The following is a 13,977-nucleotide window of genomic DNA, read 5'->3' on the forward strand; positions in this document are numbered from 1 at the left end:
AGTAAATTAAAATGTAAGCACCAGTCACCATGCTCCAGCGACAGTGAAACGATCCTTTATTGTTCAAGTTCCACACATAAACAGTACTGAAAAGTACTTTAAAACACGAAAACAATGCAAATAAATTATTCTTGTGTGTTGTGTTAAACGCTTTTCGTCTGGATTTTATCCAGACTTCTTCAGACAATCAGAATTCATTCAAATTGTAACAAACACCCTTGTCATGTAGTGTGGACCTATCAGGTCTGTTTTACTATAACACTACAAGTTTAAAGGTATATTTCCTTGCCGCTCGTTTGAGCTTAACCTGGAGTTAATGTTTTCTTTATTACAATACTAAACTGCATATTAACCTTAAAACACATACTGTATCACTAAGTGCATTACTTGTCATCTAGTACTGTAGTCTGATTTTATTATACTATGCACATTCAATAAAATCGTGTGTTTGTTTTACAATACTGTATTATGCAGTTTGTATTATTGTAAAACCGATCCTACTCTCCTAGACATACTCAAAGTCTATTCAGACTTTGACTCGGCAACCAGTCTACCTCTCCTATAATTGATGTCAAATATAAGTAAGTACGTAAATAAATAAATAAAGTACCCTATATCTTAAACCGGTCCTAAATAAATAAATAAATAATATACAGTCAACATGGTATTAAACATCTACAGTTTGTCAATATTAATAAATATATACCGTACATACATAAAAAATAATAATAAAAAATGTTCACTGTGGTACTGTTTTTTTAAATTAAGTCTTAACACTTTCTACTCATCAGGGACTTTTTCAAAGACAGTTTAAAACAGTTTACTTCACTGTTTTCACAGCTACTCCTAGGTGGTTCATGTGATCCAGAAGGCAGCCCCATTTAAAGAGGAATAATACATTTAATATATCCCTCCCTTTTCACCCTTATGTTTCTTAAAAGAAAGGTGGGGTATATTCAAGGCCTCAAGCATAAAATTCAGGATTCAGGTCACAAGGAGGAGATGGTTCCCTGACCATCAGCCTGAGAAGGAAGAATGCTTTTATAAAGGCTTTATAGAATTTGTGAGAAGCTAGCAAATGATCCTGATGACCTTGGTGAAAATTAGAAATGTGTGCAAGTTTGATTTTAATACTGAAGGAACTACAACCCAAATCAAGCATATGTGGTAGAAAGAGGAGAACATCTAGAATAGATGCTGAATCCTGTGATGTCAACAAAACAAACTGTTTCCATTTCCCATGCTATAACTTGTGAGTGGAGTCCTTTTGGGAAGCAGACGATTTTAACTACATCAAATGAAGCACCTAGATTTTTGGTCATCACTGGAAGTGAAGAAACCAAGTGGTTAGTTTTACACTGAGAAAGTCCAGGTTAGGTTTCCTGTTGGGGTGCAAAGTAGATCCTGCACTGAACCCAGTATCCAAGGGAGGGCTCTCTGAGGTGCAGCCTGAGAAGGTGGAACCAGTTTTGTGGGGCCAAAAGGGGGCAATGAGAATGGCAGATGACTTGCATTAGATTGCTTTCTGCAGAAACTTGGGAATCAGGGGCATAGGTGGAAAGGCAGAGAGTAATCCATGAGGTCATTACTCGACTAGCGCATCCCTTGGTGTCTGTCCCTGTCAGAAAATCATGGCAAAATGCTCAATGTACTTGGTGTGGTCTGAGGAAACAAAGAGATTGGAGCAAGGATGGCCCCAGTGATGGAAGATCTGTTGTTCCTCTGCTGGATAGATGGATCACCATTAGGCATTAGGAGCAACCTGCTCCACCTGTCATCAAGGTAACTGAGATCTCCCAAAATGTTCTTTGTTATTAGAAAATGATAGGAGGTCATGACCCACTGATAAACCCTCAGTGATTACTGACAGAGGGGATATGATGTGATTATATCGGATTTGTTGACATATCATCCACCATCATGTTATCCATTTGGATAGAAATCACCTCTAAAAGAAGACAATTTTGGAACATCTGTAACTCAAGAACTGTCCAAATATCTAGGACATTGATTAGGCCTCCTTTAGGTCCATAAACCTTCGACCATCTTCCCCTTGTAATGCCCCTCCTCACCCCAGGGAGGAAGCATCCATTGCCACTACTGCTTCCTGAAGCTGAAAGAATGTAAGGGGAGTCTAGCCACAACTGTAAATGCTGCCTGAAAGTATTGGTTATAATGATCCAAGGTGATAAAGGTTATAAGAGTTGAGACCACTCCACTCTGAGGAGCCAATGCAAGATTCTCATACATTACCGAGTGAACTGGGCAATCATTATGGACAATCCCATCAGACTCTCTCCTAGCTGCTGCTTCTTGACAAGATGGAACATCTGGAAGTGGTGTTTTTATTTTTGGACAGTATAGGAAAAGGGGTATAGAACAGCCTCTTACCTATTTGTCCTGAATAAATGCCATCCACGTAGGAAAGTAAAGGGACAAACTACCCAGACTGCCTCCAAAGCTGAGCAGTCAGGCAGTCCCTCAAGGACTGTGAGACTGCCTGTTAGAAAATCCTGACTATCTCTGGTCAAGATATCTCTGGTTGTGTGGACCCCCCTCAGCTTCTGAGTCTGCATGCATTAAACTGTCCACCTCTGGTTTGGCCCCTGTCAAAGGTTGACTGAAATGGTTGACTTTTGACTTTTCTAATCAGAGCGATTTTTAACTCTCTTGGTTCCTGCTGCAAGATCTCTGAGGGCTTTCAAACTTCACTGTGACAGCAGAAAGTATCCTGCCATCCTGTTAAAGCCTCTGCTTCCTCTCTTTCACAGAAGGATCAAATAAGGATGGTCCATTGTAGGGAACATTTGTAAAGCATGCTTTAAATTTGTCTGCAAAATCGCAAAGGGGCAGCCATGCTTGACTCATTGCCACCCTGCTCCAGCTTCCCTACCATCTCCATTAGTTGCATTGTGAGTGAGGCACATGAAGAGGACAAATACTGATCATGTTCAGGGACATTTCCAGTTGATACCTTGTGTCTGATGTTGGAGGGGCCTACTAAAAGCAGCTAGAGCTTGGTGCACCAGATCTTTCTGAAAATAATTCATGTGAGTGACGTAGTTCAGAGCCCCCAGAGTGAATGTGACTAATATGACTGAAGCATATGCCTGCTTCCCTAGTCTGTTCATATCCATACACTCCTTACTAGGGATCAACAACAGCTGCATTCAGTGGTCAGCTCCTTTTTCATCTCTACAGTTGCAATAATAGAATCCACCAGCGGAGACTTGGACCACTGCTGTCTGTCGCTGGGAGGCCTGAAACTTTTGCTGGGCTTCCAAAGCACAAATTTGCATGTATCAGGTTAGTGCCACAACCTCCTTTTGGGTAACTCTATTAACTTATCTGCTGAAGGGACCACTCAGGAAGTACACGGTGCCAAATTGTAAGCCTCAAAAAAAAAAAAATCGTACTGGCGGGGGGGGGGGGGGGGGATTATGATTTTCCTAGATCTTTGTAATACATGGTTTAGATATACAAATTCACATAAAAAACAGAAGATACTTGTCTAGCTGATGCGATACAGAGATGCATCCAGATGTTTCACTATCAAGCCTGAACTTCTGATAGACATACTTTGGATTGTTCAAAGTGTCTGGTCCTCAGTCTAATGTGGAATCTCCTGTCCTCTGGGAAACTACGCAAGATGGGCTACCTCATCTTCAAGTTATTAATTTTATTAACTCAGCACAACAAACACTATAAATAATTATATACTCCAGCTTTGGGAGGATGACCAAAACAAAAACAGGTATACACCTGGGAAGTATATTCTTGACATCTGCATTTGTCTAAAGTAATAATCACGACTCACATATTTTATGGACAGGTCACAGTTACTTTCAAGTCTTGTATGAAAGGTTTGCATAATTATGCAACCATATAGTTTCTAAAGTAAGGGAGATGTCACATATAGTAGTAAACAGAAGAGGCTACTATTCCTTTAAGGGAGTAACTGACAAGGAGCCACTGTGTCATGTGATTTGAGGAATGACTGTAGTCTTTGCTAATGCATTTTTCAGTAAGCAGCTCAATATGCATGTTGCTTCATGACACCATCTTGACAGTGCTATATTCTCAATAGAGATACATAACAAGATCATGGATACAAGTTGCAGAAATAAGATTACTTCTCAGGATACCAAATGTCATTTTCTGTGACAAAGACAGAAGCTCAGAAATCCAGGAGGATCTCAGGAATGCAACCACTACTCCTCTGTTTAGAGAGAAGCTAGTTAAGGTGTTTAAAGGCACCTTGTGAAAACGTTCCTCTGCATGTCACATGTAAGTGCACCAGGTATGGCCCACTGGGAGAAGGCCCCAAAGCAGGCCCAAGATATTATGCACCTATGACACTATGTGGGAATGCCTGGGGATCCCAGAAATTAGATGGAGATTATTGCTCACGATAGGGTAATTTGATTTATCTTGCTCATATGGCTACCAGGATGGCAAAAGGGCTTTAAAAAGGAATGACAAGTATAAGCCTTTAAAATTAAGTAACAAGTATTTTGTTCCATAATTCCCTCGGTTATAACACGGTCTTTTATTCTCTCATACATTCCACTCTTCTAAAACTTCCTCTTATTCAGTCTGTCACTGGTGTTTTTCTTTTTATCCTTTTGCTGTTTTGGTACTTTTTTATTTTAACATTTTATTTTAGTAGTACAGATAGCTAAGCTGGACCAGTTAGGCCCTTCTTTGGTCATGGCTTTGTTACCTAGTAAAAGTAAGCATGAATTAAATGACAAAAACAAAAGTGTATAGTTATAGAATAAGATTTAATATCACTAACTGAAATATGTTAATATAATAAAAAAGAACAAAAGAATATACAAGAAATGAAAGAGACTAACAAACTTAAGCACCAAACATATCAAACAGAACGTTACACCTGCTTTGTATGCCAAGAACCAGCAGTGACATATAATGACCCATTTGCTTCCCTCATCTTATCTAGTACCTCATATATCACCATGTGGTGCTAGTGAGGGGTTCCTACTTTTCAATGGTAATACATTTCTCAATTATCACCCTTATTGCCAGTACAGTGGATGAAATGAGAAGCAGGCACTAATATTCATAACCTTCAGATGGTGAGGATTTTTTGTTTTTGGGTTTAGCATCCATCTCTAGCAGGTTTGGGCCAGTGTATAATGTGTGCAATACTAGTTTTATTAAATGAAAACATGTGCTTCAACCTGCATGTCCACAATGCCTGTGGGAGGCGGGACACTGGGCAATCTAAGCACTCCATGTTTTTTGAGAGCTCAATCTCTGAGCCTTGCCAGGGAGCATTCCAATTTCAGAGACACCCCCAGTCTCTTTTTCAGCTACTGGTAAGCCAAAGAAGACCTCTCAATCTTACCTTTCTCTAATCAATTTCTTCACCTCTGAGCTGGCTATTTAAATTATATATATTTTTTTTAATACTTGAAGACCACGATTCAAAATTTGAGTTCTAACATATGTTCTGTATATGCAGTCTGTACTCCTAGCCTATTCATCATAACTCACAGTAAGTCACTGGTTATGGCTGTTTCTACATGAGGGTCACCTCTAGTGATTAAAACAATGCATCACTAAGGTCAAATTTCCTTACTGTAGCTGCACTTTTTACTAATTTATTCATGCTTGGATTTGCACAGCTTTTACTTTTATCTTTGAAACACTCTGAAAAGTAATTAAACTTGATAAGGCATAGAATCAACAAGAGACTACTGTAAAGTCGATATACTTACCATCATCTTACCACTGATAAAGGTTCCCTGGTAGCACAATCCAGACTGAGTAACCACAATGCCTTGTCCATGTCTGAAGTCATCTTGCCACATCCCAATATATCTCTGCCCTCTGGAGAAAGAAAACAACTATTAAGGCATGTTATATGGAAGAGAAGTGCAGTTGATTGATTCTCTGCATATGTTGATCCTGTTTGCTAAAATGTAAGAAATGGAACTACAAAAAATCCATACAATCCTGACTCCTCAAAGCTGCTAATTCTGCTAGAGATAACTGACTAAGTCATATTTGAAAACATTTGCACTTTTTCTTGGACTGAATGTACTGTCATGTTTCAAATACTACTACTTTCTCATTGTCACATCTTCCAAGTTATTGTAGACATTCAGTTACCTTAGGATGATTCATCTACAGCATCCTTGATCTTGGGGATGAAACATGACAGGAAGTTACATGAGATCTCCATGAAAATATCACCATTAAAGAGCCCAGTGACACCTCCGTTAACACAATAACAGGTGTTTATCTTAAAGACACAAGGTGCAGGTTTTTAGTTCACCTTTACTGAATTATCACTTGTGACACAGGCAAATTTATATTCATATAAAAGTAATGAAACTATATTAACATAACAAACATTATACTTCACATACATTGCTATATATCTATAACCTAAGCAATATTACATAAATTATTCAATTCCTGCTTTTTTTAAACAAGAAAAATCTTCATTAAACCACCACTTACAACATATTTACAAGCTGCAGGGATTGATACTAAAATGAGGTAATTGGCTAGGCTTAAAATGGCCCACAATGGCAGTTAGTCTAGTACCAGCCTATGAACCTATCAGATCAGTTGTCTTGTTGCTTCTCCAAAAGAGTCTCTTTATTAACTGTTTATGCACGCTACAAAATGTACCTCTTCTACTGTTATTTTTTTAAGTAACTGCTAAATATAATTTTATTTATTTATTTTACATCTGTTAACCAGGTTAGTCACATTTCTACACTGTTCTTAATTTTGTTGTACATCTATTTTCCTCAGCATTAGTTGAAATGGGTCCCTTTGGGATTAGTCTCCTACTGCAGTTATCAAGCAGTAAATCTCAGCTGCTTTCCAGGTATCCATGAGTTTGCTACCAGCATTTCAAATAGTCTATAAAATAATTCTGTTAAGTAAGCTAAGCTCCCCTTTATTTACCACAGAAAGCCATGGCTCAGTTTTAGAGCAGTTGTGCTATGTAAATACATCTGATTACATTACTCTATTACTTCTTAGTATTACATCAGTGCTTTCTACTGTCAATTGGTTTTAGTGTTCATACTAGGCTTATCAACATGAGGTAAACATCAGCCCAGTAAGACTGTATTGTACTGTTTCCACTGCCACCAGTTTGAAGTCAGAAATAATACTGTTTTGGTGGAAATATCATTCCCTTATTCAAGTAAAAGACAATGTCTAATAAGACAACGCCTAATCTTGTCTTCTCTTACTGAGCTTTCCTGTTTTAAATAGCAGCATCTAATTAAGTGCTTGACTTTTTTTCATTGTGCTTATCTGTTGTGCCAGATTGACAAATGTCTTAGGATTCAAAGAAACGCTCATCACTAGAGCTAACTAGGGTTGGTTAATTTGCACTACAGTGAGAAAATGTAATTTGAGACAGGTATGGTTAAAATGAGAAAGACCTCATTATGAGCTCATTACCCTGCCTCGGAATCAAACACTAGCTTTTTCAGACCTGACTATGCTAGTTTTCTTCCTAGTGGCCAATGCATTATGTTAGCAAAGGCACTACTGTACACATACACAAGCACAGAAAAACACAATTTTATGAAAAATGGACCAAAAATAAGGCAAAAATCTGGATATTCCTGTGAAAATCTGTACAGTTGAGCGGTATGGAATAATCAGCAAAATAAAGGAAACAGGACATGAAAAATAATGTAGAACTAATGTACCAAAAATGCAGTGAATAAGATATCAAAATACAATACTACACAGCATTACATTTAAATATTCAACAGCTAGGTAACTGCTAAAATAGTGGGACATTTCAATACTTCCTAATTAACCAATGTTAAAACTGGAACCTGCTGAACAACAGAAGCATTCAGTTACTATAAGAAACTATGAAGACAATTCCTGAATCTGTCTATAAATGTGCATAATCCATTGTAGGTACTGTGCAATATGACTTTGACTTGTTTTCCTCAGGAATTCACTGAGAAACCTGCACCTGTCTAGTGTTACAGTAACATGAAACTGTAACAAGTCAGTATGTTTTTTTCTTTTACTATTTGGGGGGAGGAATAATTTTGTCCTATGTTGCACAAAAAGTTTACACCCATTACTCTCCTTCTTAAGGAACCTCATTGGAGAATGTTTTTAATACATAATGTCAGACACTTAGTTTTCAGGCTCAGCTTATTTAAAACATTTGAAGTTACAATGCATTCTCCAATCATCTCTCTTTTCTTCAAGAAGGTAATAACCAAACTCTGAAAATGCAGGAGGGAAATGTAAATTGTAACCACTTATCACATGAGTAAGGTGATCACTATTACACTTCTGATGGCTCTTAAGCTCTAAACACCTTTAACACTGACTTGATTCATCAAAGACTTGTGATGTGAAAGCAGAATCGAAGACATCCTTCACCTCGGATCCCAGATCATGTCCTTCTTATTCACAGTAAACAATCTTTAGGTTATCCTTGTATCTGGCCAAAAATTATCAATCACTTCTCACAAGGGATGTAATATTACTACAAACTCCTTGTATGGAGTCTCCACATCACCAGACTCTTATTGGTAGGACTTAATTATTTCATCATATTTTAAAAATGTAAGGGAAACAAAATCCAAATGCTATACATCTAAAAAATAATTAATCTTCTGTTCATTTTTGGAAACTCCCCAAGCAAAGTCTGAGGTGTCTGTTGTGTTGGGTTGCTTTGGAGAGGGAGGGAAGAATGGGAGACCTGGTTTCTGAGAAATTTGATGTCTCCATCAAGTAATTTCCCTTTTCATACATCCCAGAACTGAAAAGACAATCCCCGGGATTCAGTAAACTTCCATGCAGGAATAGCTTATTCCTGCATGGAAATGACCATTTAAAAGCAGCATGGCAGCATGCCATGCATAGTTATGACAGTGCGCTGCCTCTGCTCCTAAACGGACACGGAGCATGGACGAGGGCAAGGGGTGTGTCTGAGAGCAGAGCTCTTACAATATACACACCCCTGCACTTAAGAATTGCCATTCGGCAATCAAAATGAGCGAGAACGCTCATAGTACAACTCAGACCTCTCAACTGTCCCTGATTTTCAGGGACATCCCTGAAGTTGACTTAAAGGTCAGCTTTGTTCCTCTGAATCCCTGTTAACACTGCTGCCTGTTGAACAAAAGGTGGGGGAATTATATTTAATAAATAAATATGACAATAATGAAGAGTTGAGTAGTTATTTCACATCAGCAAAAGTATATTAATTCACATTTTGATTATCTAATTCTGGTAATGTCTCAAGTTAATAGAACTAATATTTGAAAAATGTCCCTGATTTATTCTGGATTTGTCCAAGATTCTGTTGAGATCTGTCCCTGATTGGTAGGCAGCTATGACAACAATCACAACAAACACACTAGGATTTCTATCAAATGTGCAGATGCATGCAGAAATCCACAGCAATAAGAAACATGTCTCTTCTCAGAGAAAATAATACTAGAAATATTTGTTTATCAAACTGATTAAATCTAACAGCAGCTGCGCGGGTTTGCCCATTGCTTAGCTATGCATACTCTAGCTTAAATGGTACAAGAAGGTAAATAGCAATAGTGTAGAGGTTAGAGTGTTCGCTTTGCGAGCAGTCATTCCTGGTTCGATCCTCACTGCAGTAAATTCCATTTTCCATATGAAAGCAATTTATGAACATTTTTTTTGCTGTATAACCTACTAAATAACATATATTTGTGAACTGGAGTACTGCATTAAGTGCAGATGTGAGGTGTCATTGTAATAATGTGGTAAAATCCACAGATAAACACAAGTGCCCCATAGAGTATACGGACACATAAATCATGGATACTAAACAAAGTTATAATGTGTAATGAATGATAAATCAATGCCATACAGCAAATAATGTAAAAATGTATAAAGTGTCCAAATCAACCACTTTCCCATGACCCATGTTTCTTTTCTTTCCAAATTAGTGCGGGGGTAAGCGGCACTAAGCACTTTTAAGCAGTAGTAAGCGGGTTTAATCTTGTTTGTGCATGGGTAAGCAATACCTACAAAGGATAAGCAATTCAGAGGCTGAGTGTAAGAATTTTTAACCGAAAGTTAGCATTGCGTACCTTTGTGCAAACCTGCACAAACCCTCTTAAAAGTGCCTTAATCACTCTGTATCCAACAGCTCTTGTTCTGCCCAGCAACAAAATAATCAGCCTTTGCAAGTCCTGAACCCAGGACCCTGCACAGCATAGCCACAGTGATTTACTACTACACCATACCAGCTGTACATAAACTTGAGGTATACCCAAACAGATCTTCACTATAGCAAAATCACAATTTACATGTGAAAGGAATTTATAAACATTTTTTTGCTGTATAGCCTACTAAATAACATATATTTGTGAACCGGAATACTGCATTAAGTGCAGTTGTGAGTTATCATTGTAATAAAGTGGTGAAATCCCCCGATAAACACAAGTACCCCATACAGTGTACGTACACATGAATCATGGCTACTAAAAAAATATATAACATGTAATGAATGATAAATCAATGCCAAACAGCAACTAGTGTGCAAATTTTTAAAAAAGCCACGCTAAGCATTGCACACTTCTGCTTACCAGGTGTAAGAAATGCGTAGCCCAGCTGAATAGATTTGCCCATTGGTATGCCCCTTTAAGCAATACCAACATTAAATAAGCAGGTTTGCCCATAGCTTAGCATTTTCAAAATCATCCAATCACGGCAAAGTGTATTAAATTGGCCCTATTTAAACCCCACAGGCTGGAATACATCTCATAACTGGCTGCAGCTTCCTCCTGTAGGCACAACGGCCAGTGTTGGGGAAGGATCGCGTTTCTGAGCGCAGCACTGGGGCATCCAGGAGTCTAAGGTCATGGCAGGACTCCTGGTAAAAGACCATGAAGAGAGACTGCTGCAGGGCCAGTACCAGGGTTCCCAATATAAAGCGGAAGCCTGGGACCGTTTCGCCCATGACCTCACCAGTATCACTGGCATCCCTCGAACTGGTGAGCATGTCAGGCATCACTATGCCAACCTGAAAAGGAGGAAGAGGGAGCTCTTGGATCAGTGGATCCAAGAAGTTAGGCAGGTTGATGTCCCAGCACTGTGTAAGTACTCATTCTACTAACTGTTGAATAACTGCCTAGCTCATGTATATTATGAATAGGTATAGCTAAATATTCCTCTTATGTCTCTGACAGCTGCAGTGGAATGGGCTGTGAATCAGGAAGTCCAAGCATGTAGGCTGCAAAGGCTGCATCGCGAGGCAGGTTAGTAATAATCTTGCATGTACTGTCATAAGAAATAAATCTAAAAGTAGTATAAAGTTAATTGCCAGTATAAATCCAGTACTGTGTATGGGATGTACTGAATAAACCAGACAATATGGCAGAAAGAGTCTCATATAGGTTGTATGCAAGTAAAAGGGTAACAGCCTAGCAATAACTGCTGGACTGCTTGAGTTTACTCTGGTATCATATGGTAATGTAGCATCGCATTCTCCTAATAGTACTGATGTATTAAGCACTGTTATCCACACTGTGCTACATAAATAAAATGTGTAGGAATGTCAGTATATGACTGTTGTAATCACAAGGTCATATTGTACAACTGAGGGAGACTTAGAAACCAGTGAAAAGATGCACAACAAAATCCAAATAGCACACTCAACTGTGACGTAAACTGTTGTAGTTTTAGCACACACACAGCCATGGTTTGAATCCTCAGAGTGGTAGTAAGCTGTATGCATAATTATACCCCTCAACTGCACAGATTTTGTCAGAAAGTTCAGATAATTGGCTTAATTTTTCTGTCTGTCACCCTGTCCTCCTGGCAAATCAGTGGGATGATCCCAGAAGTTTAGGCAGTAAATGATGACACAACTGATTGTCAGACATAACCATCAGAAATATATCTATAAGAACAAACCTGTCACTCTAGCAACTCACCAAAATGTTATGAGTAATATGCAAATTATGCCCCATCTCCACCCCCATGTTGTGAAGCTAAGACCACAGTGTGTGCAGTAACAGAGTGAGACGTAAGCGCATAATAATAATGTGGAATCTAGTAATACATGTGTGGCAACATTCAGGTAGCTTTAACTAACATTCCCTCCACAGGTCTGTCAGATAAGAAAACTGTGCCTGGAAATAAAAGATTGAAATCCTGGACTGGTACTGCTTAATCTGGCATTGTTCGTGGTGCAGTTTCTCTGAATAATAATGTATTACTCATCACTGTCACCCACACTGTGCTACATAATAAAACTGTCAAGGAATCCCTGTATAAGACTGTTGTAATTACAAGGTCAGACTGTAAAACCACAGGAGACCTATAGACAGAAAACAGTGAAGAGATACACAGCAATATCTAAATAGTACACTCAACTGTGATGTACACTGTTTTATTTTTAGCAGACATAGCATGGTTGGAATCCTGGGAGTAGTAGTAAGCTGTATGCATAATCATACCCCTCAATTATACAGATTTGTTCAGAATGTCCTGATAATTGGCCCATATCCTGTTATCCTGTCCCCCTGGCAAATCAGCGTGATGATCTCTGAAATTTCAGCAGCTTTTAATGACATACAACTGATTGTCAGACCTGTAAATATTCACAAAATGTATATGAAAACAAACCTATCATTGTAGCAACACACCAAAAATTTATGAGGGCAGTTGTCAAAATATGTCCCAGTTCCACCTGCATGTTGTCAAGCCTTGACCAGAGTGTGTGCAATAACAGATTGAGAGGTATGTGCATAACATCAACCTGGAATCTGGGAATATGCTTAGAAATAGTCAGGTAGTGTTAACAAACAATACCTCCACAGGTATAACCAGGGTAAGAAGTGCATAGTGTAGGGAAAAACACAGTTCACGTATATAGTTGTCTACAAATATACCACTGTCCAAACTAAGGCCATAGGGTAGTGTAATAATACATGTAAGTTACAGATTACAGCAGTGACTAAGTAAGTAGGGAGAACTACAGGGATATACAAGTTAATTAATTTATTTATTTAAATTTGTTGACCAGGAGTGTCCGACTGGATGTAGGTCCATTTTCAGCAGAGGCCCGGGGAGAAAAGCTCCACAGTTAAAATAAACAGACAGTAGTTACATTGGATTACATAGCGATTAACAATTTAACATGGCAATTACTTACAACATATTTACAGATGAAGAACATAGTACATCAGTAGACAACTAGAATCTTTATCTGTGAAGTACATAATTAGAAGTTATGTACTCACCATAACGTTCCATCTGAGTAGGTGACTTCATTTGGATGCAACCTGTAGGGTATCGGATCTGACTTCGGATCCGAGCCGGCATTTCAAAAGCTTAGGATCCGAGCTCCTAGCTCCTCCCTCTACCCATATTCCCCTGCCAAGCCCTAACTGACCTCAGATTGAGTTTGCCTAGTGAATACTAGTATGAAAAATACCTGAACACAGGAATAAACTCTTACTCTATATAGGTCAGGGGGATGGAGGGGGGGATGGTTGCATCCAAATGAAGTCACCTACTCAGATGGAACGTTATGGTGAGTACATAACTTCTAAATCTGAAGTAGGCAGACTTCATTTGTCTGCAACCTGTGGGACAGAGTCCCCAGCTACCTAAATCTTGGGAGGCCGTCATGGAAGGATGTTCTGGAGCACCGCTGAGCCAAAGGATGCTCTCCCCCTGGAAACAACATCCACCGTATAATGAGAAATGAAAGTATGAGACGAGGCCCAAGTGGCTGCTGCACAGATATCATCCAATGGCACTCGGGACTTAAAAGCGGCTGAAGTGGAAACTGCCCTAGTAGAGTGAGCTGTAACCCTCTGAGGAGCAGGCCTACCTGAAGTGTCATAAGCCTGCAAAATACAATTAGCAATCCATCTCGACAGTGTGACTTTGGAGACTGCTTTACCCATAGCAAATTTAGCAAAGGAGACGAACAGTTGAACTGATTGTCTA

General features: G+C 38.8%; 1 protein-coding gene across 4 annotated transcripts in view; it reads right to left on the reverse strand.

The window, feature by feature from the left end:
- ALS2CL (ALS2 C-terminal like) overlaps positions 1–13,977 on the reverse strand; it is a 2,758,770-nt gene that overhangs the window by 1,065,219 nt on the left and 1,679,574 nt on the right. For all 4 annotated transcript variants that reach the window (XM_044065874.1, XM_044065873.1, XM_044065871.1 and 1 more), the window contains one exon: positions 5,745–5,856. In XM_044065874.1, coding sequence (XP_043921809.1) covers positions 5,745–5,856 — 112 coding nt within the window. The remainder of the gene's footprint in view (positions 1–5,744; positions 5,857–13,977) is intronic.

Source organism: Protopterus annectens, chromosome 3.part0 (genome assembly GCF_019279795.1).
Source record: "Protopterus annectens isolate FY-2018-M chromosome 3.part0, PAN1.0, whole genome shotgun sequence".
Taxonomy (NCBI): Eukaryota; Metazoa; Chordata; order Ceratodontiformes; family Protopteridae; genus Protopterus; species Protopterus annectens.